The sequence below is a fragment of the Bos javanicus genome, chromosome 14 (genome assembly GCF_032452875.1).
Source record: "Bos javanicus breed banteng chromosome 14, ARS-OSU_banteng_1.0, whole genome shotgun sequence".
Lineage (NCBI taxonomy): Eukaryota > Metazoa > Chordata > Mammalia > Artiodactyla > Bovidae > Bos > Bos javanicus.
In genome coordinates this window covers 66,514,084-66,541,781 of record NC_083881.1, presented here as the reverse complement: position 1 = coordinate 66,541,781, position 27,698 = coordinate 66,514,084, and the positions used below count along the sequence as shown (strand labels likewise).

Genomic DNA, 27,698 nt, shown 5'->3' with positions numbered 1-27,698 from the left:
TGTGTGGCAACATACAGACCTTCTGTTACGAAGGTTTCACCCTGGGATTAAAAGGGTGCAGTGGTGAGTCTTTGGTGATGTGTAATGACCTTGCCGTTACATCTTAGTATTATCTGTCTCCTTTCTCTGGATTTTGGAGGAACAAGGGCAGCTGGAAGGGAACCTTGGCCCCAGGAGTGTGTCCAAAAAGGGAGAAGGGCCAGAGGGGACAGGGCAAGAGGATGATGGTGACTGAAGCAGCCGGAGCACAGCCTGCATAGGACCTGGGACCCGCTCGGGAGCAAGAACACACATAAGCAGGAGCCAGAACTAGGACATCGGGAAGGAGGTGACTCGTTCAGAGGCTGATCAGGAGAGAGGGCAACAGCACTCAGGACTACAAGTCAGGCTATCAAGAAGTGGGTCAGGCAGACACACCCAGAGGTCGGGCCTGAGGGCCAAAGACTGAATAAAAAAGCTTTGAGGCCACGTGGCCGAGCTAACACATGATAATCCGGATAGCCTATTAGTACTGTGGGCTCCCCAGGTGTGGCTCTGTGGTAAAGAATCCGCCTGCCAATGCAGGAGACTTGGGTTCAGTCCCAGGGTGGGGAAGATCCCCTGGAGGAGGAAATGGCAACCCACTCCAGTATTCTTGCCTGGAGAATCCGACAGACAGAGGAGCCTGGCGGGCTATTGTCCATGGGATCACGGGAGTTGGACACAACTGAGCCATGCCCGTGTAGGCAAGTGGTTTTCCCACCTAACATCAATTTTGTCATAGTCCTTATTTCTGGTAATGACTAGATTTTGTCACCCAGGCTTGGAATTTCAGAGTCTGTTTTTTTGCTTCTTTTTTATTTTTGCAGCTCGTCAGTTCCTGTGTCTCTAGTAATTTCACCTCCACGTGGGAAGGCCTTGGCTCTTCCACACACAGGACCTAAGACAGAAGTCACTTAACCTCCCAAACCGACGCCTAAGATGACAAGTGTGACAGGGTTGTCATGAGAATGGGGGTGAAGTGGATCAGACCCTCACTACAGCTCAGCGAGACTGTGGAGGGCCTTCTGGGTTGCTTTCCGGCCACCAGTTTAGCCCCCCTAGCCACTCCCAGCTTGATCTTCCTCACAGCATCTCAGATCACATCATATCCTGCCTCAGAAACCTTTGAAGTTTGCTCATCAACTGTTTGGACACAGCCCCACATTCTTCGCTTGGGTTGAGGACCCGCCAGCCCCGCAGCCCGCCTTTCTGGTCTCAGCCCCTCGCACTTTCTTTTGTCTACTGTATTCTAACCAAATCCAGCTGCTTGCTAGTCTCAGCACCAGCCCCTGTTCCAGCGACCTCATTCACACTTTAAATTGTTCTCTCTCTCTCTCTTTTTTTTTTTGGCCTCACCATGTGGCTTGCAGGGTCTTAGTTCCCCAACCAGGGATTGAACCCCGGCCCTAGCAGTGAAAGCACTGAGTTCTAACCACTGGGACTGCCGGAGAATTTCCAAAATTGTTCTCTTGGGTTCCAGAACCTTCTCATTTTTCCACTCCCTATCCTTAATGCTCCCGTGTCCCCTGCACCTCCCCGTGACCCCGGTCTCAGCTGCAGGCTTCTGTAGTAACTTGCTCTGATTTTCCATTATTCTTTATCTGAAGTCTTGTCGTGCTTCCTCTTTTTTTGCTTTGTGTTATTTGGGTGCATGGTTTATTTACCCTCCTGAATCCTGGAAGGTTCTTCCTGAGCGCTTAGCAAAGCATCTGGTCAATTTTACTAATTGTTGGAGGCAATTAGTAAAAGGATTATGATAAGTAAACCAGGCAAGGGGATAATAACAAGCTGATCAAGAGTTGATAGGTCCGTTGGAACCGAAAGGACAGGAATGCAGCTGCATAGCCCTGTCTGGAAAATTCGAACCAGGTAATTTTCTGATGCTGGCCAAGAGCCTTTATGTGGTTCTTGTTGGGGTCTGCAGATGTGAGGCAACTCATTTTAAGTCACTGTTATATGCCAGCCACTCTTGTAGGCGTTTTACATAATGTACTCCTTTGAGCCTCAGAATATTCTCCATTGGCTTTTTTTTTTTCCTGACTGCTCCTCAAGGCATGAGGCATGTGGGATCTGGGATCTTAGTTTACTGAACAGGGATCAAACCCAAGCCCCCTCCATTAGAAGTGTAGAGTCTTAACCTCTGGATCACCAGGGAAGTCCCTCCACTGGCTTCTTGTTATACTTAGAATAAAACCCAGACTCTGAAACTAGACCCACATGATCCCTAAATCTGGCCTGTATTCTCTAACCAGACTCACTACACTGCCTCCTGACCTTTCCACTCCCCCTTAACCCTCCTTACTTCACTCCTTCCTACATTAAAGCTTCACCCATGAATCCCAGATTTATGTGTGTTTTTTTCAGACCCAATGTGATAACAGAAGTAAGTGCATTGCCTTTGATGTTTTACTTTTTGAAACACATTCTGATCTTATTTCAGTCCATAATCTTACCCAAAGATAATAATGTAGAGAGGATAAAATGCCAAGAAAACGTGATGATTTCGCAGAGATCTTTGCTAAATCATCTGCAAGTTGTGGGACTAAATCATACTTTCCTTTAAGCTTTAGATATGTTCTCAAAGGTTTTCTTCGACTAGAGTTTCGCTAATCATACTGTCTTTAAAATCTGCTGTGAAATTTCTTGGCTCTTTGGAGAGAAACAAGAAACTGGCAGTTCTAATAGCCACTGTGGGGAGGGTAACTGTAGGAATAGGAGAGAGACTTAATTTTCTCTATATACCTTTTTTGTACATAAATTTTAACCACATGGCTTGTGGTATCTGTTTAAATGAGTAATACATATATGATCTGGAAAATTGCCACTCGTTATTATAACTCCTTGAAAAAGCAACCTGGCCACGTTAGACAGTTTGGAAAATAAAGGAAGAAAAAAGGTTATTCCAAATTCTACAACAATCCTAAAACAACCACTTGGGTTTGCCATTTCAAATTGGATTCTAGAATGGGTATTTTGTAAAATGAATAACCTAACTCCACATTTGAACCTCTTCTGTACACTGGTATTTCCAAATATGATTTTTAATAGTGTATGTGTGTGTGCATGCTGAGTCGTGTCTGTCTCTTTGCGACCCCATGAACTGTAGCCTGCCAGGCTTCTCTGTCCATGAAATTTCTCCAGGCAAGAATACTGGAGTGGGTTGCCATTTCCTTCTCCAGGGGATCTTCTCAACCCAGGGATGGAACCCTCATCTCTTGCATCTTTTGCATCTCCTGCATTGGCGGGCAGATTCTTCGCCAACTTTTAGTGCTGCTTAGGAAACCCAATTTTTATAGGAGGAAATGCCTTTAGTTATTGTTGTTAGTAGAAGAATTTTCTTTACGCATGAAGGTTATTCATCTTTTTCTCTGTTTTGACCAGCGTGAAACACAGAGCTCTATCACAGGTTTCTCAACTTAGAAAAAAGGAGAAATGACCCAGTCTCAGCTGGAACCTCAGCTAAGCTCTAAAAACCTGCCCCACCTCCACCCCCATCGGTGTTGGTCTCTGTGCGAGTGTGCAGCGGGGCAGTTGGGAAGGGAAGGCTAGAAATGCTGCGGTGAAATGGCAGAATCTCGCAGTTGGTGGGATGTGAGGAACGAGGATGGGAAGCCCAAAGATAATCAAGGTTTGAGTAAAAAGAAGAGAATTTAAGACGGTAGGTTTTCAAACTGAAATTCTTGGATCTCAATCCCAGTTTATTTGCCTGATCTTCGCCAGCGTTCTTAACCCCTAAGCGTCAGTTTTCTCATTTACCAAACAGAGATAATTTAGCACCTACTTCAGTTAGGATATTGGAGGACTAACGAGAGAAACTCCACATAAAGCACCTGGCATAGTGCCTGAATGTTTTCCAGTTCTAATTACTAATGATAGTAATGCATTTTAATATTTATTTATTTTTATTTTATGTCTGTCTGTGTTGGTTCTTCATTGCTGCATGCGGGCTCTCTCTAGTTGCGGTGAGCACTGGCTCCTGTCTATTTGTGAATCACAGGCTCTAGGGCACAGTCTTGGTTGCTCTGAAGCGTATAAGATCTTCCCAGACTAGGGATCGAGCCCGTGTTTCCTGTGTTGGCAGAGTAAAAAGAAGAGAATTTAAGATGGTAGGTTTTCAAACTGAAATTCTTGGATCTCGATCCCAGCTTATTTGCCTGATCTTCAGCAGCGTTCTTAACCCCTAAGCGTCCGTCAATTTTCTTATTTACCAGAGATAATTTAGCACCTACTTCCCTGGTGGCTTGGATGGTAAAGCATCTGTCTACAATGCAGGAGACCCAGGTTCGATCCCTGGGTCGGGAAGATCCTCTGGAGAAGGAAATGGCAGTTCATTCCAGTACTATTGCCTGGAAAATCCCATGGACAGAGGAGCCTGGTAGGCTACAATCCATGGGATCGCAAAGAGTCAGACACAACTGAGCGACTTCAGTCTTCCACAAAATAGCTTTGCATTCATTCTCTGCCACCCTTCCCTGGATGGGCTCATAACTCTTGTTGTCTGAACCCGTGGACAGTGTTTGGTCACCTGAACAGACTTGAGGTTGCTTGGAAAAAGTGTGCTTAGCTAGCTGGAGAGTTTTTTCCAGCCACTGGCCTCAGGGCTTTCTGGGTGTTTCTGCAGTGCTCCAGGGTGCCCAGCCAAGGGGATAGTGAGCTGAAACCAGCTGTCGCCTGCACACCAGGCCACGTGCCTTTGGCTGCACGAATGGACTGACCATGTCTCTGCCTCGGGAATGTTTGTGTGCTCCCTCTGAGGGTGGGGCTTCATGTTGAAAGTCCAGCAGCTGTTGAAGTTAAACTCCACGTGGTCCCTCTAATTTTCTGTTGTAAGGGCCATATACTGGGGTTTGTTAAGTTTTTTTCCTTTTCTTCTTGCAGATCCTCAATGCCGTGGTACTGCTGATTCTGTTGAGTGCCCTGGCTGATCCAGATCATTACCACTTTTCAAGTTCTGAACTCGGGGGTGACTTTGAGTTCATGGATGATGCCAGTAAGTACATCAGACAATTGTAGATATTTTGGTATTTTCAAGGGTGGGGAATCCGGCTGCCAGTTCTTCCTGTTAAATTACAAATATTGATTCATGGGTCCATTTGAACTGATGCTTCAGTCTCTTCCCACTGTTACAAATCAGGATGAAATCAGGATGACAAATGTTTATGTGCTGCGTGTGTTCTGCCTGTAAGGGCAGGAGTTTCAATCAGATCTCGTCTTTTTTTTTTTCCCCTTCCTATGTTAACTTTCCTGTTTTTTTAAATTTTGCTTTGTGTGACTGTACACCCTGGGCCTTCTGGCTCTTTGAGGGGGAGAGGGAGTCAGGAAGGAAGTTTCATATCTTACTGTGTCTTTATCTCTCAGTATTTACCTTTCCTTCAGAAAGTGGTCTTTCTCCATTCTAGAAAGGCTTCTGATGGTTATTTTGTTGCTTTTTCCAGATAAATAGAAATGCACACAGGGATGCAGATGTGGGGTGTGCAGAAGGGAGGTTAGGCATCCCCCCTCACCCCAACACACACATCCTAAGACCAGGGAAACCTGAATGTTTTGTAACTACGGTCATGCTGTGTCCATGCTGACTGAGAGGAAGAGTGCTGTGCACAGTCCCGGACCAAAGGTCATGCGAATTTATTCTCACTGGCCTTAGAGAACTTAAAATGCATTTTAAAAATGTGTCTGGAACATAGTGAGTAAGGTGGAGAATGGCTGAAGGTGCAGTTAAGGGATGGACTAAGAGCCTTCAGCAGATATGGTGAGGCTTGCAAAATTTATTCTCAGAGTCAGAAAGTCTTTTTTCGTGTTTTGTGGTTATGAACTGATGTGTGTTTTCAGAAGATCCTTTTTGTTGCTGAGTAGAGGTGCATTAGTTGACTGGGTGTGTGAGTACAGGGGCCCGGACACTGGTTTGGGGGGTGTTTCTCTGCAATCCAGGCTACACTGGGGATGGGGAAAGATCGGTTTGAAGATGGGATGGACAGAAGTTACTGCTGTGGGCAGTGAGAGAAAGGGATGAATCAAAAATGACTCCTGCTTTCCAACTTGAGTATATGACCCGCATCTTTTCGGGAGAGAGAGAGTTTGGAAATGGGAACACACCTGGCAGGAAACTCGACTGACTTATTTATTTATTTTGACTTATTCAACACATCTGTTACAAGCATTCCAGAATGAAGAAGAGTTTGTCCATCTCAGTCACTGGCCTACCTTCATTTCCTTCCTAGGTGACTTTTAGAAGCCTAGTAAACCAGTTCATTGCCTTGGATTAGGCCTGCTGATTTCATGAAGGCATTGGCCAGGAAAACTCAACGCATTTTACTGGCTTAGCGTAGTTGTTAGGAGTGTGGCTCTGAAGCTGGAGACCATGCTTTGAGACCTGACCCTGCACTGTATGAAATGGGCTAACATTGGGCTGGTTACTGATGTTTGCGTGACTTAGTTTCCCCCTCTGAATATAGGGATGATTGTAGTATCTACCTTCTCAGATTGTTCTGGTGGCTAAGTTAGTGCATGAAAAATGCTTCAAATGGGATCTGGGCCATAAGGGCTCAGTATATTTCACTGGTTTATAGGCTGTTCTTAACTTAGATATAGTAAAGTGGAGAGATTAAAAGGGTAGTTGGGTATGTGAATCAATAACCCAGATGTCTGAGAAGGGGTAAATTTGAGGACATAAGTTTCTAAAAGATATTTACATTAGGGAGATAAGAGAAAAGGGCAGGATAGAGTCGTGTAGGAGCGCTGACATTAGAAGTCAGGAGGAGCAGCCTGAGGAGAGCTGGAAGTGACGTAAAGGCGAAACCAGGAGATACTTTATAGCCATCCTCTCCCACCTCGGAGCTTCAGAGTAGAGACCAAGGAGTCAGCGGGTTATGTCATCCTGGGGGCGGAACCTGTCAGACAGACGTGACTTCTGCTGTAGCATTGCTCATTCTCTCTGTTCTGGAATCCTGTTACTCTGGTGAATTCCCCCAGAAAGGATAATGAGTTCCATTAATATTAAATTAATATCTCTCTGCCTTTCTTCCCTTGAGTTAAAAGACCATGCAAGCTATAAATGTAATATTTGATTGACATTTAGAAGTAATTTATCTTTTTCCAGTAGCAGGATTCCTTTTCTAAGTAATTGAGGTTAGAAGAAGAAACTTTAAATGATACAGCTACGGTTGTATCTGAATCAAGTAGTAACACTGCCTGCCTTGTTCTAATTGCCAGAGATTAAGCTGAGTAGTGACTGTCTAACAGTATTGGCTTAATTTAGCTGACTTCAAAGGCTTGCTGGTACTCAAAGCTTTATAACAGTAATTATTTTGTAATAACCTGGATACTAATTCCAGTGCATTTGCAGTTTCATATCTTTGAAACAAATGGTTTATAATTACTTTTAGGACAATCTACTGATGTTTTACATCACATGCTTGAAAAGATACAGAAGGATAAATGTTCGTTCACTTGAGTGAATCTTTTTCTTAACCGCTTTCCTCTTACATTTCCTTTTTCATATGTTTTGATCTCTTTTTAAAAAGAAGTTTGTCAGGGACTTCCTGGTGGCTCAGTGATAAAGAATCCACCTGCCAATGCAGGAGACATGGGTTCGATCCCTGAACTGACAAGATCTCATATGCTGTGGATCCACCTAAGCCTGTGCGCCAGAACTGCTGAGGCTTGCTCTGCAACGAGAGAGGCCATGTCAGTGAGAAGCACAGACACGGCAGCTGGAGAGTAGCCCCCGGCTCACTACAACTAGAGCCAAGCCCGAGCAGCAGCAGAGACTCAGCACAGCCATAAATAAGTGAATAAGTACATTTATTTTTAAAAAAATGTTTGTAGGTCAAAGGTCATGCTGACAACCCTTTCTATATTTAACATACAGGAGTATAGAACTAAATAGTCTTTGAAATGGGTACAGTCAATTGCTTTGAATTGTGCTTGAAAATTTTGGTATGCAGTATAGCAATTTAACATTGTTGCCTTTTGGAATGGCGGTAGCCATCTCAAGATTTTATCCAGGACAGAACAGGAGTGTACCTCACTTTCCCATGTGATCTTACGATTTCTCTTTTTTTAAAAAAAGCTAGCTCTTGAACATTTGTATTTTTACATGATTTATATACAAAAACGTGTAATACATTTATAACTTATAACCGTATTTATATGGTTAAAAAAAAGGGAATACCCTAGGAAAGACTAGAAAACTGTTATAGATTGAAGGAAACAAAGGAGATCCAGGAACATGCAGTATGAGGCCTTGGATTAGACCCTGGAACAGAAAAAGGACATTAGGGAGCAAACAAACAGGTAAAATTCAGATAAACAGATTTCATGGTTTTATTTGAAACTCTAATGGACTGGCAAGAAACTGTAACAGGAGCTTTCAGAGCCAAACATAATGCCAAATAGCAGATTATCCCAATTAATTTCTGATTCATTTTGCAGCAAAGTTATCTTTCAAGCCAAACTTAATTTTAGTGTGTGTTAGTAGTCACTAAGTTGTGTCTGACTCTGTGACCCCACGAACTGTAGCCTTCCAGGCTTCTCTGTCTATGGGAGTCTCCAAGCAAGAATATTGGAGTAGATGGCCATTCCCTTCTCCAGAGGATCTTCCTAACCCAGGGATTGAACCTGGGTCTCCTGCATTGCAGGCAGATTCTTTACCATTTGAGCTACAGGGAAGTCCAAAACTTAATGTTATTCATTGGGTAAATAATATATGACCAATAAAATAATAAGAAATTTGTTTCTGAGGAGGAAATAACCATTACAATAATAAGAATTTGTGTACCATATATAGACATTTCATTTAAGATAACATTTGTTGAAGAAAGGGTGGTCTTTAAATTGTTCTGTGTGAAATCAAGAAAGAGAAAAACAGATACTTCACAAAGGAAGGTATTCGTATGACTAAGAAACATGAAAATAGTCTTCACATTATTGGATATAAAAGAAGTTGAAAGTACAAGCCCAGTAGTGAATCACTATGCCCCTTCAATTTTCCAGTATTCATGTATGGATGTGAGAGTTAGACTATAAAGAAAGCTGAGCACTGAAGAATTGATGCTTTTGAACTGTGGTGTTGGAGAAGACTCTTGAGAGTCCCTTGGACTGCAAGGAGATCCAACCAGTCCATCCTAAAGGAAATCAGTCCTGAATATTGGAAGGACTGATGTTGAAGCTGAAACTCCAATACTTTGGCCACCTGATGCGAAGAGCTGACTCATTTGAAAAGACCCTGATGCTGGCAAAGATTGAGGGCAGGAGAAGAAGGGGACGACAGAGGATAAGATGGTTGCGTGGCATCACCGACTCAATGGACGTGGGTTTGGGTGGACTCCATGAGTTGGTGATGGACAGGGAGGCCTTTCGTGCTGCGGTTCATGGAGTCGCAAAGAGTTGGACAAGACTGAGCGACTGAACTGAACGAAAAACTGGAAGCAATCCACATTTTTCCCAGTGGCAGACTGGACAGACGTGCAGTGTTGAGAGATGAGACAATCCAAACCAAACAGGTGCTGAGGGTTCTTTATACTGCTGTCTGTATACTTACATAGTAATGTGTATGTTTGAAAGTTTTGATAATAAAAACTAAGACATAGAAAAACAGAATGATCGGCTGGGGCCTTCCCTGTGGCTCTTGGCACTACTTTGGAAAAGGCCAAGGCTGCCTTTCTGCTATTAACAAACCCCCAAACCAGCTGGACAGTGAGTCCACTAGTGCGTGACATCCCAATGTTTTGAGGAAATAGACGTACAGATGCAACAGCAGAGGAAGTGGAGCCATAGGAACGATTGTTGCCCTTTATTTTCATTCATCTACCTTCCCACCCTTCCACCCTTTTCATCTTTCTAATCCTTTAAATCACATGGCTCAAAAGATTGTATATTCTACGTCTTGACAGCGGTCTTATTTTTTTAAAAAGGTAATTCAGTGAATATTTATTTTCAAGATCTTTTTACAGAGATACAGGTCTAAGAAGACCACTAGGGGTGGTGATGTCATTTGCTTGATCAAGGCCAGCTGTTAACTGTCCCTAGATATGAAGGAGCCTTGACCTCTTTCTAGGGAGCACAGAGCTATCTTTGGGTCAGAGCCAACCCGAGGCCGCCTCACAGCAAGGGGCAGCCTCTTATTCTCTCCAATCCCTTGTCCGGGTTCCTCGGCTGAACTCAACTGATGCCAAAGGGTAATGCAGGCCTGTTGATGATGGCCCATATGAGTCTGCCTGCTGGGGGCAGAGAACTGGATGAGGACTTTGTGTGTGTGTGTGTGTGTGTGTGTGTGTGTGAAGGCATCTGAAAAGAGTTCTCTTCTAGACTTAATTGTGAAAATATACCTCAAATATTGTTTTCAGAAGCCAGAAATGTGGCCAAAAATTAGAGAAAAGTGAGCCCTAAGACTGCAGGTAAGAATACAAGTGTAAATCAGGTAGTCATCTACTTAGCTACCAGTTTTATGGAAAGAAAACAAATCCAAGAAAGGCAAAGGGAGAAATCCAAAGGGAGAGTAGAATGAGAACTAGGTTAACTTTAACAAAGGCATTTCCGGAAACTCCTTTTCTGTTTGAGTAATTGGCTAAGTATCAGGAAATGTTTTCTAATTATGCCTTTTGTGGCCTGTGGTGTAGCTTTTCTTCTGAACCCTTTCAAATGAGCATGGCATCATTAAGCCAGGAATTTAATGTAGGAAGCAGCTGAGGGCAGTGTGATCTGCCCGGCGGGTGTGCTGTGCACAGAATGAGTAAAGGGCATTTCTGCCACTGACCAGTAGGTTACTGGTTGTAAAAATCCCTGTTATTAGAACCAGTTCCTCATTTGCCTGTCGACATATTTATGAATTTTAATTCTTCAGAGTAACTCTGGTGTTTGCCACGGTATGCTACACCTTATTTCAGAGGCGTTGACTTCTCCTCTAGATTGCTAGGAGATACAAGATTTATTTGCCTGTTTTATCTTATCTGCTCTGCGTTTTTATTTGACTTAGACCTTGATCCTACCTAAGCTGTGTCATATGCTTGGGATTTATTCATTCTGTTCAGTGTGGTTAGTATAGTTACTTTTATAGGAATAGAATTTTGAAAATTTCCTTACCTCAAATTAACATTTTTCTGTTTTCTCATTGTGAGTGGTGATAGGATACTGTATGACTTTAATTTTATTTATGCCTTTTAAATTTCTCCTGAGTTTTATATTTTTGAGAAAGATGGAAATTAAAAAAATTTTTAATGATTATGTGAGATTTAGTCCTGGAGTGGTTTTATTTTTAGACAGAATAGGACATAAAAATATTCAAGATTTTAATTTTTGTATATTAACATTGATATGTCTAATGTTAACATAGAGATAACTTATATAAATTGTATTATAACCTATTATAACCTTATATAAATTATGTTAATATAAAGGTCATTGATATTATTTTTTTAATAAAGCCTTGAGTTTGTTTATCTGTTTTTTTTAAGATGTATGAGGGAGTCAAAGAGTATCCCACAATGGGTTGGCTTTTATAAAATTAATTTTTCTCATTATAGAAGATACTTGTACAGAATTTAAAAACTGTTAAAGTAAGGCAAACAAGAAGATAGTGAACTTCTGCCCGAGTTCAAGTTTCAGAGATTGCCACAGGTTCTCACACGCTTTGCATGTAATAAAGGATGTCCAGCTCCTCTTAGGGAGGCTCTGGATTCGCAGGCCTGACCTCCACCACTGCACTTGCTCTATCTCCTTCCCAGCTGGGTAGCACGAAGAGCGTTGCTTCTGGAGGTAGACTTTCTTGGCTAGAGTATCTCATCCACCACCTGGTAGCTGGGCAGTCTTGGCCAGGTTACTTGGCCTGGCGAGAAGACTAGGAGGCTTACATGAAATGCCCTGTTGGTACCTCTTCCCACGTAACAGGGGAAGGTGATGTCATTTAGCATTAAAGTTATAAAGTAAATACGTGTATCCTAACAGAAATCATACTCTTTAGGTACTGACCAGTATTCATCATCTGTTTTTAAAACATTAATTAATTTATTTCTTTGGCTGTGCTGGGTCTTCGGGCTGCCTGCAGGCTTTTTCTCCTTGCGCAGTGCGAGGCCACGCTCTGGTTGTGGTGTGTGGGCTTCTCACTGTGGTGGCTTCCCTTGTTGCAGGATATGGGGTCTAGGGCACGTGGGCTCAGTGGTTGTGGTGCAGGGGCTTAGTTGCTCCATGGCTTATGGAATCTTCTGGGACTAGGGATTGAACCTGTTTCCTGCATTGGCAGGCGGATTCTTAACCACTGGACCTCAAGGGAAGTCCCATCATCTTTTGATTCTCTTACAAAAATTTTTTTTTGGAAATCAAATTTTTACTCCATGAATAAAATCATCAGCTTTATTATTAATTTATTGCATTATATCTGTGTCTGTGTTAGTCACTCAGTCGTGCCTGACTCTTTGCGACCCCATGGACTGTAGCCCACCAGGCTCCTCTGTCCATGGAATTCTCCAGGCAAGAATCCTGGTGTGGGTTGCGATTCTCTTCTCCAAGGGATCTTCCCAATCCAGGGATCGAACCCAGGTCTCCGCATTGTAGACAGATTCTTTACCATGTGAGCCACCAGGGAAACCCTATATATCTTTTTTTGTTTTTACTTTTTTTGGTTGGGCCCTGGTGCATGTGGGATCTAGTTCCCTAATGAGGGAATGAACCTGCCCCTCGCTGCGTTGGAAGTGCAGAATCTTAACCACTGGACTGCCAGGGAAGTCCCGATTTATCTGTATTCTCTCACAGAAAGTACTTTGACCTTGTACTTCTGTTTGTAAACCTCCTGCTTGAAATATCCTCTCATCGCTGAAGCTGAGGATATAGAGCAGGTGGTTCTAAAACTGGAATGCTTTGCTTTGGAGAAATACCTGTAGGAAGTGGCAGCCTAAATTGGTTCATTTGGTTAGTATTTAAAAGCTTAAGGAGAAACAGCATAGAATAGTAGAGTCAGAGATTTGAAATCATAAGAGCAGGATTAGTCATAGTTTAGCCTTTTGATGCAGATGCCATCTCAGCAAGTTACATAACCTCTGAGCCCTGGTTTCATAATCTCTTCATTGGGCACAGTAACCTCTACCTTAGAGGTAGGAAGACTCAGTGAGATAGCTGTGAAAATGCCTTGGAAACTGACAGCACTGTGCAGATAACTTTACTGCAAGGGTTTTTTGTATTCTCTTAGCCTGATGATAACCCTACATGTTATCTTCAGAAACCCAGCCTTATTGTGCTTCTTATCAGAATCTCTTAAAAATACAGTGACACGACCTCTTGAGTCAAGTCTTCAGTTTGTGCCTACTGGGATATAGGCTTTAGAGCTGCACTCTTCAGCAGAAATACAGTGCAAGTACATAAGTCATTTTAAATTTCTTAGTAGCCTCATTTAAAAAGGTAACTCAAATAGGTGATTGCCTTTAATAATATATGTAACTCAGTATATCCCTAATAGTACTTCACCTTGTCATCAGGATAAAAATGATCAACGAGATAGTTTAATTTTTTGTATACTAAGGCCTTGAAATCTGGAGGACATGTCAGTCTTAGAACACATCTTATTTTAGATTGACTGCAGTTCAAGGGCTCAGTGCCCACGTGTGGCATGCCACCTTCTCCATGCAGTAGGGAACGAGACATAGAGACTCATTTTTGTCAGGAAGGTTCCTCTAGCAGAGGAAGAGAGACAGTCCATAAGCACCAAATATAAGTAAGACGGTAGTGATGTGTTCTGTCAAGAAAATACAGCAGTCGTGTGGGCATGACTGGGAGGCCCCGTTAGCCAGGATGACCAGGGAAGATCTCCTGGAGGTGTTGCGCCAAGACCTGAGTGATTGTAAAGGCAAAAGCTGATCGTGTGAAAATACGACACATTACAGGGCCAGTGTGAGGCCCTGAAATGGGGTGATTCTGCTGTGTTCAGTGAACTCGGTGATACGGCTGGATTAGGGTAAGCAGAAGAAAACGTGGGAGGAGATGAGAGAGGCCGGCAGGTTCTAGACTGAACACAGACATACAGGCCTTGACAAGAAATTGAGGTTTTTGAGTGAGATAGGAAGCCTGTGTGAAGTTTTAATAGGGGTCCGAGACACATGAGATTGTAAAATACAAGTTAGATACCTATTTGTTAAAAGAATACCTCCGTTTTTAGGTATATAATTCAGTGCACCAGAAGACCAAGCTGTTTAATATATACAGATATGTTTATATATATATATTTAATACAGATGTAGATATATTTAATATCTGTTAAATATATATATAATATCTATTAAATATGTTAAATAGATTTAATATATCTATAAATAGAGTCAAACACCACTGAGCGACCGACACATATTTTATATAGACGTATAAACACGATTTAAGGAGGACATCTTTCAGGCACTTTGCTTCCGTTATCATCTTGTTAAATTCCAAAGGAATGCTGGTGATGTACTTAGTATAAAGTTCTTGTCTGTAATTGGTTTATAAACAAAATGCCTTTGAAGAATGACTAAAAAATGTTAAAACAGTGGAGCTACAACTGATTTTCTTTCTTTCTTAAAAAACTTTTGACAGACATGTGCATTGCCATCGCGATTTCTGTTCTCATGATCCTTATCTGTGCCATGGCTACGTACGGCGCATACAAGGTAAGCAGCTTGGAAACAAGGTCCTGGGCCTTTTCCTCCATCTCTTACACGTGTTATCTGTGCTGCCGTCTGTAAGAAGTAAGTTATGGTTGTTCCCAGTTGCCTGTAGGAATCTTTGGAAGTTTAAATCTCTTGTTAATGTTACATGGAAAACCAATGTTATAGTCTCAGAATCGTTCACTGGAGGCTTTTGTGTGGTTTATCAAGTTGCCATCATGACCCGCCTTAATGTATTTATACTTCTCCATTTCCCTTCATATTAAGATTTCTCTGAATTAAAATAATGTTTTGTAATACCAAGCATACTAACACACTCTTCTCTCTTCTGTTCAGCAACGCGCAGCCTGGATCATCCCATTCTTCTGCTACCAGATCTTTGATTTTGCCCTCAACACCTTGGTTGCGGTCACCGTACTTGTTTATCCAAACTCCATCCAGGAATACATACGACAGCTGGTATGTGACCTTCAAAATTGCAATGTCTCTTCGTGACATCCAAGAGACATCCCTATCTTTGGTCAGGATCGGGATAAAAAGGAAGTAAGAGATAAACATACACATAATAATTTGTGAATTTTTAACTTGGATCTGAGATTAGAGATTTTCGAATAAAGATTTTTAAATTTCTTAGAATGCTTTTCACCCACTCCAGTGTTCTTGCCTGGAGAATCCCAGGGATGGGGGAACCTGGTGGGCTGCCATCTGTGGGGTCGCACAGAGTTGGACACGACTGAAGCGACTTAGCAGCAGCAGAATGCTTTTTGAGAAAACTTAACCCCTTGAGGTAGATCAGTGGTGATGACCGTATTAGAGGTACCTACCTAATTTACAAGCTGCTTACTAATTGTCTAAGTTTTGTAAAATGCAATTTGCTCAGTTATCAGCAGAGGGTAGCTTTTTGCCTCTGCTGTGTATGGAAAATACATGGGAAACTTGATATACACTGGTTCTCACACTGAATTTGACTGTAGAACCCTTTTCTTCCTCCAGCTTCTTTTTGAGGCTGGTTTTCTATTAAATGTCCTTTGTGACCTTATGAGTGAATATGGGTGGCTTGCTATTAAGAAGCTCATGGAGGGTGTGAGGTTAGAATACATCCATGCCTTCACGTTTTAAAATTGTTGTGTTTTAAATTAAAATGTATATGAAAATGTAATTTCTTCAAAATCAAAAATGTTTTAAATGGAGAGAATGTTCAGTCTTTGGAGGTTGTAATAGTAGTGTCTGAGCATGGGGGAAGAAGCAGGTTGTTTACTGGGATGAAGATACAAGACTGGGGGTTTGATGTGGTAACAGGTCAAGAAGGTCAGTGGAAAAGAGACGTGGCGGGGAGGGAGGCAGGCCAGAAGTGTGGCAACAGGAGTTCCTGATCTTTCGGGAGCCTGCCTGGATCACGTGGCTAGTGCTCAGTGGACCACGTATGAAAAGCCTCTGGAGTATCAGGTGGTCATTGCTGTAGGAAATAGCTTCTTTCTGCTTCTTAGAAAACAGGTCTGTGTTTTCATAGAGTGTAGTGTCAAGGAAATTTTGGTGTTTTCCCATGAGCTAACTTAACATATTATTTCTTGTGATAACAGCCCAGTGTTTCTGCCTGAGGGGGTTTCCACGTGACCCGCATGTTGTAGAACTACCACTCTCTGTAAGGACTTGGGCTTGACTCTGTAGTGATCGTCTGGCACTGAGCTCCTAGCGTCACCTGGGAATTGTGGAGGAAATAGGATTGCCGCGTAGCCCGCCACGTGAGGGGGTTGGGAAGGTGTGTCATGAGGTAGAGGACATTGAGGCAAGTCGTGACTATAGTTCTGACCTCTGTAAGGTTTATAAGGAGGAGAAAGGCAGGCATTTAGAGCACTCCTGATGCTCCCCAGACTTCCTGTCATGCACCCGTCGTGCAGTCACTCTGTACTCACTTGTAAAAAACGTTAGTGACGCTGATGGTGATCCTAGTATCAGTTTAGAGAATCACTATCTACTTCTTATGTGTAAGTATAAACCAAATTATACAAGTAGGTATCTTCTGAATGTCCTTCTTGAAGATCCGTGTGGGCGGAACGAGCCAGGGCTCCGGGTTATCACAGTGCCTAAGCGGCAGTCAGCAGTGAAAGGGGGCGTCAGACTTGCCCTGATACTGCGGCTCTTGCTGACAAGTTGAGATACAGTGAGTCTGGGAGACTTGTCTGAGAAGGCTGATGGAGAGAAGTCCCAGTGCCTGCTCTTTTCATGTGGAGCCTTGTAAAACACAGATAAAGTAAGCTGTGCATGTGTTTTATAGGTCTTAACTGGATATAGAAACCACGTTCAGATTTGTGGGGTAAAGAGTGTAAAAGATCTTTGTGGAAAAGGTCTCACCCACTTTAATCCCGTTTCCCACACATACCGGGCCCCCCCCCCCCCATGTTTCTGGAAATAGTAAGATTTCATGTTGGTCTTGTAAACAACATCCATTTATTTTCTTATTAACCCTTTGAGATCAGTACTACAGACAGCCCTTTCAGGTTCCAAGGGGCAAGGGCCCTTTTGATGAGCTGATCACAAGGAATGACTTAGATTTTATTTCTTAGGTATTTTGCCAGAATGGAAGGGGACTTTGAAAACCGGTGGGTGAGGGTCCCCCTGGAGAGGGCCAGCCACATGAGTCACGAGTTTTCTCCTTTGTTAAGTCTCAGATTACTGCTGAAGTGGGATGCAAACACACAGTATTGGGTGACGGGGAGAGATGAAGGGTGACCACACACGGAGCTGCCTTCCACATATGCTGTCTAAGCCGATTACCATGAGAGCGTTGATCTGTGCTGAGCACATGGTTTATGGTGATGTCCTGTCATTCCCAGGAACTATATATAGTAGCAGATTTAAGTCCTCCTAAAAGGGTTTCCTTTGCCCTGGTAGTGAATCAATTTGGTCAGATGGTAGGACTTTTTTTTTTAATGTAAGTATAGTTGATTTATAATGGTAATTTACAGTGTTAATTTCTGCTGTACAGTGAAGGAATTGTTATACATAGATATACATTGTTTTTACTAAAAAAATTTTTTATTGAAGTATACTTGATTTACAGTCTACCCATCTGCTATTCAGCACAGTGACTCAGTTACGCACATACAGAATTCCTTTTTTAAATATTCTTTTCCGTTATAGGAAAAGAATTCCTATATCCAATATCACAAAAGAATATTTTCCTATTTCTAATATCACAGGATATTGAATATAGTCCCCTGTGCTATACAACAGGACCTGTCTATCCATTCTGTATGTAATAGTTTTGATTCTTTTTAATGCTGTAAATACCTATTAATACAAGATTCTGCTCTTTGAGAAGTAGCATCAGCAAAAATGCTCTATAAAGAAGGCAGTATTTTATTTTAGTTTTTATTTTTAAAAGTTATTTATTTTCGATTGTGCTTGGTCTCATTGTTGCGCTTGATAATTAATGAGATTTGCCAATAAGACTCTTCTCTTTTGCAGCCTCCTGATTTTCCTTACAAAGATGATATCATGTCAGTGAATCCTACCTGTTTGGTCCTCATTATTCTTCTGTTCATCAGCATTATCTTGGCTTTTAAGGTAAGCATGAAGATTTTACTTATGCTCTAAATATTATTGAATGTATTCGTGAATGCCCCAGAAGTAGGCAAATTTCTGTCTGTTTATTATCTTGCTTTAGATTTCTGAACTGCTTTTTGAATTCTTAACAGTTTTGTTTCTTCTCTTATCTGTATGACAGAAGTAAACACTCACCAAACTTAACACAGGCCAACTCGAGGTTATTCTGAAATCTGTTTGGATGTGAATAAATGAATGTTGTGCATTTGTGCAGTGTGTATTATGTACCATAGCATCCATTACTATGTCTCAGTATACATTCCTTTGTAATGTGATTTTTAAAAAATATTTTTTTCCACATTTAACTTTTCAAAATTTTTTTAGTTGAAGGGTAATTGCTTTACAGAATTTTGTGGGGTTTTTTTGTCATTTGTATTTTAAAATGTAATAAACTTTGAACATTATATTCTGTAACAATGTATTAGATAAACTTAGCAGTTTTATACATTAGTTGTTTTTGGACATTGAGATAGTTTCTACTTTTTTACTTCTAAATAGTACTGCAATGAATATATTAAATTAAATGTATCTTTTGTATACTTACACATTTATTTCCTCAAGATGTATTTCTTGAAATTAGAAGGCTGTGCATAATTTGAAGGTTTTCTGTAGGTTATCAGATTGCCCCCCCCTAAAGTTGAATGACTCAACACTCCCTGCAGCCACATTTCCCTCACCTTCAGCAACTGAGTGGCCTCTAGCTTTTTTTGTCTTTGTAAATCTGGTAATAAAAACATCATAATTATTGGAACTTGAGTGCTACTAAGTAGAAAATTCCCAGGTTAGACTTTGACGTTTTAATTCTGAGTATCTTTCATTGTCTTTGATTAGGCGTAAAGTTACCCGGTTCTTTAAAAATCAGGCCTCAGTGAGCTTGAATAAGCTGCGTTTCAGGAGCAGAGTCATAGCAATTTGTTGAAGACAAGTAGAAAGAAAATGATTCATTGAAAGTCACTTAGGTCTGCATTTTCTGTCCATAGAGCACACTCTGCATTTTTTGATATTGCACGTATGGTTTAGTGGTGAGGATTTGGGTGAATTTTATAGACGGATGTTGAGGCTTACCGCCCCTGCAGCTCCTGCCCCCACACCCCAGATTGCTGACTGCTCAGTCAGCCCCAGACCACCCCTGGCATGAGGCTTCGGACTGTCAAATCCCACCCCTTGAGCTTTGTCACTGAAGGCTGGATTCCTCTTTAGCTTCTGCCCTATTGAAGCCCTTCAGCCATGCCTTCCTATATAATCTGTGTCTATTAATTCCAGATTTTCTCATTTTTACCTGCAAGAAGGTTAATCTGACCAAGCTACCCTGTGCCATTGCCCAAAAACTGCTCTTTAAAAATGCATTTTTATTGTGTAGCCATTGACATTTTTATTGGAAACGCTTACTTGAGATTTTGAGTCAGAGGACCTAGATTTAGCTTCAGTCACTGCTGTCTCCAGTTGTGTGACCAGAGCCTCGGTTTCTTCCTTTACTTAACAGCAGTGATAGCTACGGAAACATTCTGTAGGGGGACAGTGAGGGTAAATGAGCTGATGGGAAGGTGCATCATTCACACACTTATCCGGTAAAGCCCCCGTGTGCCAGGCCACGTCTTAGGTGATGGTGTAGGTGTCGTGCTTTTATCAGTTGCAAATCATAGTGATCTAATAAAAGGCTTCATACAAATTGTCCACAGCACTGTCTCCAACCTGTGAGTGATGTGTTACACGTAATAATTATGATAATAACTGTGTTTATGTGTTCTCTACTAACCAGGTTGCATTTCCTTGAGAACACAGATCCTACCTTCATTTTCCTCTCCCTTGTGGAGACTCAGTAATTGTTAAAAAGAAAATGTGAATACATCTGTGTTTTGTGCTTTCACATATCCGTTTGCCTGATCAGTAGCTCTCACAACCTAAATTCACTGTTAGACTCTTCAGTAAGTTTTATTGCTAGTGGTCCCTGGGAGCCCAAGTAGGACTTGAGTCAGTTTCACTTTGTCCTTGGTTGGCAAGTAACAACGCTTACCACCTAGCTCTCCAAATAAACGACGGGTGTACTTAATCCTGTCAGTGCAAGTTCACTTCTTTTTTAACATTTTAATTTTTTAGTAAACTTTTGGCTGCGCCGGGTCTTACTGCTTTTCACGGGCTTTCTCTAGTTACGGTGAGCTGGGGCTACTCTTTGTTGCCATGCATGTTCTTACCATTGTGGTGGCTTCTCTGGTTGCGAAGCCCAAGTTCTAGGCGCACGGTCTTCAGTGGTTACAGCTGGCAGGCTCAGGAGTTGCAGCCTGTGGGCTCTAGGTCATGGGCTCAGTGCTTGTGGTGCATGGGCTTAGTTGCTCTGCGCCATGTGAAATCTTGCTGGACCAGGGATCAAACCTGTGTCCCCTGCATTGGCAGGCAGATTCGTATCCACTGCACCCCAAATATTTAATTCTTTAATCAAGATTACAGAAATGTCCAACGGAAGTGAGTTTACTGAAGTAAGTTATTGGGGTTTTAGAGACATCAGGCCAATTTTTCTCCTATGGGAGTGTTGAGTGAGTGTGTGTTCCAAGCGTTGCAAGGGGCCCCCAAGAGTGCAGAGGCCCCAGACACTAAGTACTTCCCCTCCAGGTTTAACCTTCAGTTGGAGATTCATCATTTTGGAGGCCTCATGTCAGAAAGAGTTCTTGCCTTAAAAAGAACCTTCTGTTCACTGCTAAAATAGCGGACAACTTCTTGCACAGGACACAACAGAAAATGTTTCAGCATTCCTTTTTTATTTGTGTTAAAATTCTCAATGAGTCTAGGGTTTTTTGTTTGTTTTTGTTTTATGGAGAAGCAAGAACATTGTTGGGTTTACATGTAAATTGAATATACTGTGTGTACAATGTTCAAGAAAAATACCTTTTTGATTTGTGTTAAAATTCTCAATGAGTCTAGGGTTTTTTATTTGTTTTTGTTTTATGGAGAAGCAAGAACATTGTTGGGTTTACATGTAAATTGAACATACTGTGTGTACAACGTTCAAGAAAAATACCGTTTCCATCTCTTTCTCATTGTTCTCTGGTTTCACAGTATTGCCATTCAGAAAATATTTTACTAAAATAGCATTACACAATAAATAACATTTTCATCTTAACATTATCACAGAAAGTTTAACTGCTGGAAATAATAACCCCCAAGTACAAAATGCAGTTTCAGACAGCTTTCTGAGTACATAACAGAATGTTCACCTCACTCTGCTGAAAAGTGTTGACACGTACCCCATTTGTCTTTAAATGTCTTTTTTTGTAAAGCAACTTCGAGATATAATTCACATATCATGGTCTCATATATATATATTCTCATATATATATATACATCTCCTAAAGTTCTCCCATTTAAATGTACAATCCAGTGGTTTTCAATATATTCACAGAGTTGTATAAACACAGCTCAGTGGTTAAACAGTGTAATTTTGAAACATTTTTACCACTTGAGGATTTCCCTCACCCCCATCCCCTGCTCCTGGTAACCACTAATCTGCTTTGTGTCCCTGTGGATTTGCCTATTCTGGACTTTTCATGTAAATGGCATCGTACAATGCTTAGTCCTTTGTGACTGGCTGCTTTGACATTTCCAAGGTTCATCCATGCCGTAGCGTGTATCAAGTTTCTCTCTTGCTGAATAATATTCCATTGTTTAAACATCATACAATAGAATATTTTGTTTGTCCAGTCTTGACAGATACTTGGATTGTTTTACTCTTGATATTATGGATAACACAAGCTTTTGTGTGGACATAACGTCTTCATTTCTCTTGGGTATATACCTCAGAGTGAACTCTCCAGGTCATGTGGTAACTATTTAAACTTTAGATAAACTTGCAGACTGTTCTCCACATGGCACCATTTTACATTCTCAACAGCAATGTAGGAGGCTCCATTTTCTCCATATCTTTAAACGTCTTTTAATCAAAGAATTTCAAAGCTAGAAAGGGCCTTTAAAATCATTTCGTTTTAATCTAATTACCCATGATGGGAATGAAAGTGCAAAGAGTTCATATTTTAAACATTTCGCATGAGCTCATGCTTCATTTCTAGTATGTCTTTATTTTGAACCTGAATTTTAATGATCCTCTTTGGATAGTTCATTATGAAAATGGAAATGTTTTAGTGAATTTTATTGACCATGAAGCAGATTGACATGCTATGAACCTCTTTTTTTTTTTAAGTTGACTTGTATAATAAAATTATATATAATGATGCAGAGTACAAATCCCAATGATGCAGAGTTAAAATGTGATGAGAATTGGCTAATGAAGTGGTTGTTCTGTAACTCTGAGGGGCAATCAATATTTGTAGAGAATGCTGCTTTCACTCCCTTTTCTTGGAAATTTTCTCCTACTTCGGCCCAGTTCTCGTCACCACCTTCTGCATGGGGTGGTGGAATAAGGCTGTAGTGTCACCTTGGGCCAGAAAGTTACTGTACCCAAAATTTGTAATTTTAAAGGTGTTTTGGCTTAGTAGAGTTAATGTGTGTTTACAATTTATGTAAATAAACGTTTTGCAATGTGGCTTTATCCATGGTGATATTTTAAATTATCTGAAGTTTGAAAATTAAGGTCCTAATAATGACTGCTTATTTGCAGGGTTACTTGATTAGCTGTGTTTGGAACTGCTACCGATATATCAATGGCAGGAACTCCTCTGATGTCCTGGTTTATGTTACCAGCAACGACACTACGGTAGGTCTGATTTCGCTTCACAAGGAGATCTCCACATGCCCCCTATATGATGCCTTCTCCGCGTTTCTAGTGTTTGCTGCTTTTTTCACTGTTGTTGAGACATATTCATGAGTTGCTTAGTCATCAAAGGATTCATAGTTGAATGTATTTTGTTTTCCTTATAGCATATTAAAATCTAGATGGCTGAGCTTTTGATTCACTTAAAAATTATTACAAATAGATAATATGTGCCTCTCCACATTTGTGTATCTTAAACTTGCATTATTAAACCATGGTAGATAACTCTAGTTGTCGATTCTGTATGACTATATACCTTCTCCTTTGACATGTGAAATTAAACTTAAAAAATGTGATAGTATAGGTAGAACAAATAGCAGAGCTTATTGCATTTTAAAGTCTTAGGCTGTACCAACTGAGTTAGCCAGCTGATGGAGTTTACTGTGTTTTTAAAACTTGTCCTGTATATTTAAGCTTTAGTAAAAGAATTGAGATGATCTCTGTTATTCATACTTACATTTTCCAAACCTGTTAAGTATGATTTTGGGCAACACGTCTTCACTGGAAGTGTCTTTAAAAAATCATTGGTCCTTTATGTAAATGATCTTGCCTGCCTCGTGGTAAAAGGACAAGCCCCCTAGGTACTACCCTTCTGTGTCTCCATCACTGTGCCTGATGCACTGCTCGATACAGGTATGGAATGCTGAATGGAAGGATGGTGAGGAATGCTGAATGGAAGCATGGTGATGGGTGACATGAACATGAGGGATGGGTCCTGGGATGGGTCCACGTGGATGGGATTGGAGTTGATGGAATGGACAGAACAGATGAAAGGATAGAGACGATGTGTCTGTTCTAAACTAGAATGGAGTTTTTTTTTTTTGGTTTTGTTTTTTAAATTGTTGTCACTTGCTCATTCTGGCCTTACTGAAATAATTTAGCCTGTTCCTAACTTGATTTCCTCCTGTATCAAATGGGGATAAAACCAGTTTAGTTCAGTTGCTCAGTCATGTCCGACTCTTTGCCACCCCATGAATTGCAGCACTCCAGGCCTCCCTGTCCATCACCAACTCCCGGAGTTCACTCAGACTCACGTCCATCGAGTCGGTGATGCCATCCAGCCATCTCATCCTCTGTTGTCCCCTTCTCCTCTTGCCCCCAATGCCTCCCAGCATCAGTCTTTGCCAATGAGTCAGTTCTTTGCATGAGGTGGCCAAAGTACTGGAGTTTCAGCTTCAGCATCATTCCTTCCAAACAACTTCAGACCTTATAGTAAATACACAGGTGCTAGCTGGTATCACTGATATGTATGTGGAATTTCTGCAAGAAAGAGTATTTTATGTGAAGAGTTTTCCTAAGTCCTCAGTTAGCAGGTGTCAACTTGAGTCAGAAATGCATGAGCAGCGGTTTAAGGAGAGGCTTCACTATGATCAGATGCGCTAACCCAGCGTGCCCTTTGGGACACCTGCAAAGTCGTGTGCACTCATCACAGGGAAACACGTTCTGCCTAGCAAACCTTTAACCTTCAGAGAATTCCTTTTGGGTCAGTACGTCTCTTTAAAAAAATAACTTCACAATTACTGTAACTTTTTTTTTTAACTTTTAATTTTATATTGGAGTGTAACTTGTGACAGTTTTAGGTGGATAGCAAAGAGACTCAGTGGTTCACTTACACACATCTATTCTTCCCCAAACGCCCCTCCCATCCAGTCTGCCACATAACACAGTTAAGAATGTTTTCCTTCTCTCTCAGTTTCTAGGGTATTAGTTACCTATCAATATCTTTCTATTTTCCCTTTAAAAACACATCTCAGAATACATTCATTGTCCCGCTGAACTAGTAAAAAAGTTTGAGATTTGGGGATTTGAGAAACCAGTAAAGTTGCTAAACAAGCAAGATATTATCAGAGCCTCATCCTAAATATTATGAATGGGTGGGACTTTTAATACCTCCATTTTTGAAAAGTATTTCAGAGAAGATAATGCCCATATTGTATGTGTTTGTTTGGATGTACTTTTGGTGGTTTTTCATAGCTTTTTGAAGGGTTTTGTGTGTGAATAATATGTATATATATGTATGTATATATCATACATATATATATTACGTGTATATATATATACACACACACATACATATGTTTTGCGTATTTTTAGTAGAAGCAAAGCAGAAGGGCTTCATAGATAGATATACCTTAGATCAAGGGATATTCTTGTTTTGTCTAGATACACCTCAGATCAAAGGATATTCTTGAAATTTGTAAAAATTGTGCTGCCTAGAGAATTTAAGAATCATGAGGGAGTCCCTAAAATGCGTCCAACTAGCTTTTTAGAGGACGCTTTTATTTTCTGTTCTTTGAGATTCAGAATTAGGTAAGAATTAACAGGTACGTTTTATTTAGGGTTCAATGCACTCAGAAATGCAATGGCACCCCACTCCAGTACTCTTGCCTGGAAAATCCCATGGACAGAGGAGCCTGGTGGGCTGCAGTCCATGGGGTCACTAGGAGTCGGACACGACTGAGCGACTTCCCTTTCACTTTTCACTTTCACGCATTGGAAAAGGCAGTGGCACCCCACTCCGGTACTCTTGCCTGGAGAATCCCAGGGACAGCGGAGCCTGGTGGGCTGCCATCTCTGGGGTCACACAGATTTGGACACGACTGAAGTGACTTAGCAGCAGCACTCAAAAATAGTTGTACTTAAAAAAAAAATTGTTGAGACATCCCAGCTCTTCTAATAATAGGCCTTTATTCAGAAAGATTTCCAACTTGGCAGTAGTTAATAGTAGCTAGGATTTGGGACCATGGACTGGTGCCAGCTGTGATTCTTCCTGCTGTGTTGACAGAACGTCCTGGGGGAATCGCTCCATGGTGGTTATTGGTCATTATCTTAGGCATTCTCTATCAACTTGCCATTTTTAAGATAAGGAAACTGATGATATGTTTTTACTTTTCTCAAAATTCCCAGTGACCCTTCCCCTCTCTCTTTTTTTCAATGAATGGTATTCCTGGGAAAGGGACATATATCATTTCTCATACCTTGCATGGATAACACAAGATAGGGATAGATCACCATCTAAAATCTCAGCTTAAAAAAATAAATAAATAAAATAAAATCTCAGCTTTCTGGCAGTGTTTTTAAAGTGTGTGTGTGTGTGTGTGTTTAAATAATGGTATTGTGAGTATTATTCTAAAGAGTCCTTATTATATCTAAAATAACATCCTTAACATCATAAAATATCCAGTATGTATTTAGATTTTCAGTTGCTTCATGTTAATTTTCCTGGCAGTTTATTTGCAACAGGATCTGTGGGTCAGTATATATTTTAAGACTTTATACTTTTTTTTTTTTTTAAAGAAATAACTTTGGGCCACAGACTAGATTTAACTTGATTGCATAGCTCTAATACAGTTCTCTGTATTTCCAATAAGTTAGTTGTTGGATCAAAGGACTTCTTATATTTATATTTCCATATTCCTTATTTGCAAGACTATAGTTGATGCATTTGTTCTTCCATCAGGAAGGAGATAACATCTGGTTGATTCTATTTGAGATGTCAGCAGCTACTGATATCAATTCATTAGGAATTGAAATATGATGACATTCTATTAGTTTTCATTTATTAGCTGGAATATCCCTATGAAGAAAAACTTTCCCTCACTTTCTGTTTAATTACCCAGTGGTACATAGGCAATGATAAATACATATGATTTTGTTCTCTTTATCAGTTTTCAAACAAGTTGTTCCATAATTTTCTAGTGATGACCAGTGGGGCTTTTTTTTTTTTTTTAAGTAATAAATGAACTAATGAAAACAGGCCTATAATATTACAGCTGGGGATGTTCTGTTTAAAAAGGACAGCTATTTTGATTAATTTTATCAGTAAGCCTAAATAGTAAAATTTACCTACTGTTCCACATTTTAGACCTCAGTGGAAAAGCAAAATGGTTTTCTAAACAGCTAGTACATTACCTGCCGTCTATGGGGTCGCACAGAATCGGACACGACTGAAGTGACTTAGCAGTAGCAGTACATTACCATCCTTATTAATGCTCAAATTGTGCCATCTTTCCCAATTAGGGCCTCTTCAAGTTGGCATCTTTATATAACTGGTGGTCTGAGTGCTTCCTTGCTGTCTCGATGACATTGACATTGTTCTAGGCTCACCTTGTCCATATCCTGTCCTAGACCTGGAATCAGCTATTTCTCTAAGGAACCCTGCTTCCTTTCAGTAAGGACCATAATCTGCATTTCTAGGGTTGGAGAATGGATTTTTAAAGAGGACTCTACATATTTAAAGATTGTTTTAACTAGTATTAAAGGATTTCTAGTTAGCTAACTTAAAAAAAAAAAAAAAAACGACAACAAATATACTGAAGCCTCCCTCTGCACCCTAAATAGGGGTTTGAATGATTAGTTCTGTCATTTCCCCTGGTCTCCTAGCTTTATTAAGATATCCTCATAGTGTGTAATAACATATGTTTCCCCGTTGCCCATGTCTTTATTGGGAATCCACATGGACATAATAACACGTCGTGTCTTTCATTTCCTATCAAGTGTTAAGCCAGATGGCTTTTCTCCCAGGCTGAAGAGTCTCAGGGTGACCTCTGTGGGAAGAGAACTGGGGCTCTGGTTGGTAGAAAATAAATGTGCTTCCGTTTTCTTCTCTAAAACAGCACACATATTATTCGGCAAATACCTACTTTTTCAGATACTACTCAGGGAGAATAGAGTTCATTAGATATTGGAGG

General features: G+C 40.8%; 1 protein-coding gene across 4 annotated transcripts in view; it reads left to right on the top strand.

Annotated features, from left to right (window-relative positions):
• LAPTM4B (lysosomal protein transmembrane 4 beta) overlaps window positions 1-27,698 on the top strand; it is a 62,223-nt gene that overhangs the window by 18,445 nt on the left and 16,080 nt on the right. For all 4 annotated transcript variants that reach the window (XM_061439312.1, XM_061439315.1, XM_061439314.1 and 1 more), the window contains exons 2-6: window positions 4,900-5,011; window positions 14,572-14,645; window positions 14,979-15,101; window positions 18,111-18,209; window positions 22,855-22,950. In XM_061439312.1, the coding sequence (XP_061295296.1) occupies window positions 4,900-5,011; window positions 14,572-14,645; window positions 14,979-15,101; window positions 18,111-18,209; window positions 22,855-22,950 (504 nt within the window). The remainder of the gene's footprint in view (window positions 1-4,899; window positions 5,012-14,571; window positions 14,646-14,978; window positions 15,102-18,110; window positions 18,210-22,854; window positions 22,951-27,698) is intronic.